This window comes from Poecilia reticulata, linkage group LG2 (genome assembly GCF_000633615.1).
Source record: "Poecilia reticulata strain Guanapo linkage group LG2, Guppy_female_1.0+MT, whole genome shotgun sequence".
Classification (NCBI taxonomy): domain Eukaryota; kingdom Metazoa; phylum Chordata; class Actinopteri; order Cyprinodontiformes; family Poeciliidae; genus Poecilia; species Poecilia reticulata.
Genome location: NC_024332.1, coordinates 45355923 through 45357667, shown reverse-complemented (window position 1 = coordinate 45357667; position 1745 = coordinate 45355923). Strand labels below are relative to the sequence as shown.

Sequence of the window (1745 nt, the reverse complement as noted above, 5' to 3'; positions counted from 1 at the left end):
GCTTTAGCATTAGCTGCTCCATTTCACTTTACAAAGCCAAAGCTGACACTGAACGACATGAGGATTTTATCCAGCTTTTATTACTTTTATAAACATAAAGGGAAACTACAGAACACAATGGGAATCATACATAAAAACATCAAACTAATAATTTAGTTCAGTTTCTTTAACAATGAAAAAAAGAATCTGCTTTAGGACAAAAGTCACAAGATGTAACGTGTGTTTTTCTACTTTTACAGAAGCATTTCCAGTTTTAACAGCTTTTCTTTGATTTCTTGTTTCAGATCATCAACTTGGGGGGGAAAATGTTGGCTCAGGATGCTGCAGAGTAGCTGTGAGCAGTGACTATCTTACCCGGTGTAAACGGCGGTCAGAGTGACCCGAGTCTGGAGAATCAGAGAGAATTTCTCAGGAGCGAAACCAACAGCAGCTCAGATCGGATCAGTTAGCATCACATGCTAGCTGATACACACTCACTCTGATCATTTGGCCTAAACACATTTTAAAAGCATCTCCAGTTGTGAGAAATTAAAATCTCAATTTGACGCCTATCAGACCAGCGTCATCGATATAAATCTCTGGCCTGGACGTTGTTCATAAAAACAATTATAAAGAGAGACGTGATGATTTACTATCCATTTCTCAGCTCAGTGAAGACACTGAGGAGAAAGGAGCCGTCAGTTAGCTGTGCTAGCTTAGCTTAGCTTAGCGAGGTCAGATAACCAACCGCTGCCGTTTCTGACCATCACTCATCAGACGACATTCTGAATTGTTTTTTGGCAGTAAGTTTTAAAGTGTTTAACTTTATTTTATAGAAATTAGGTGAGAAATAAGGGCGCTGCGTCTTTTTCTGAGGCAGATTCTGAGGCAGATTCCGGCTCATCCTGCTTTTCTGTGACTCCATGAAGACCAACGGCTGCAGCAGCCAATACAGTCTCACTTTCCCTATACAGACCAGGGAGTTCGACTGTTTTAAGAGGTCAGGTTTTACACAACATTTTCTTGTTATTTTTGTATTTTTATCCGGTTTGACTAATTATTTCTGTGTAAATATTTCAGTATTTGATCAGCTTCTGTGTTGGAAAATGTGAAAACAATCATAGTTGTTAGATGAGGAACATGACGCTTCATGCAACGAGTCTGAACCCAAAGTGACTCAACGTTTGGCTGCAACCATCAGGACAATTAGAGCCGTTTGACCCGAGAGGCCGGAGAAACGGCTCCGGGCAAAAATGAAGACGTTCAAAATTAGCATAAAGTCAGAACTCGAACCGTCGGACCGTTTATCTGCAAAAACAAGTTTCATCGTAAAGATCAGGTTTGTGTCGCTTCAGGCTGCAGCGTGAAGATTAGAGAAAAAGGCTTTTCCTTGTACTGAGCGCAGGATCAAACCCGGCGTGTGTGTGTGTGTGTGTGTGCGTGTGTGTGTGTGTGTTAGCGGGCCGTGGTGGGCGGCGCCCGCAGCGCCTCCTGGAAGTGGTAGCAGTTGGGGTCTCCTCTGACTCTGGGCGTCTCCGGGATCTGGACGCCCGTCAGCGGGTCCACGCACCAGCACTCGCCCCGCTGGCCGTGGGTCGACATGTTGCACTGCAGGAGGCACAGAAACAGCCAGGGGAGGGGCGCAGGAGGCACAGCGGGTTAATGAAGCATGGAGGGGTGTGTGTGTGTGTGTGTGTGTGTGTGTGTGAGAGGCAGGGTGAGGGATCTTCTTCATTGGATAAGAGCGAGGGCGCTGGTCCGGGTGG

The 1745-nt window shown here is 45.5% G+C and overlaps 1 protein-coding gene across 1 annotated transcript in view; it reads right to left on the bottom strand.

Moving 5' to 3' along the window:
• Window positions 1-58: 58 nt before the first annotated feature.
• LOC103461868 (insulin-like growth factor-binding protein 2-B) overlaps window positions 59-1745 on the bottom strand; it is a 16051-nt gene continuing 14364 nt past the window's right edge. Inside the window, exon 4 of the mRNA XM_008404232.2 lies at window positions 59-1587. Within this exon, the coding sequence (XP_008402454.1) occupies window positions 1435-1587 (153 nt within the window). The 3' untranslated portion in view covers window positions 59-1434. The remainder of the gene's footprint in view (window positions 1588-1745) is intronic.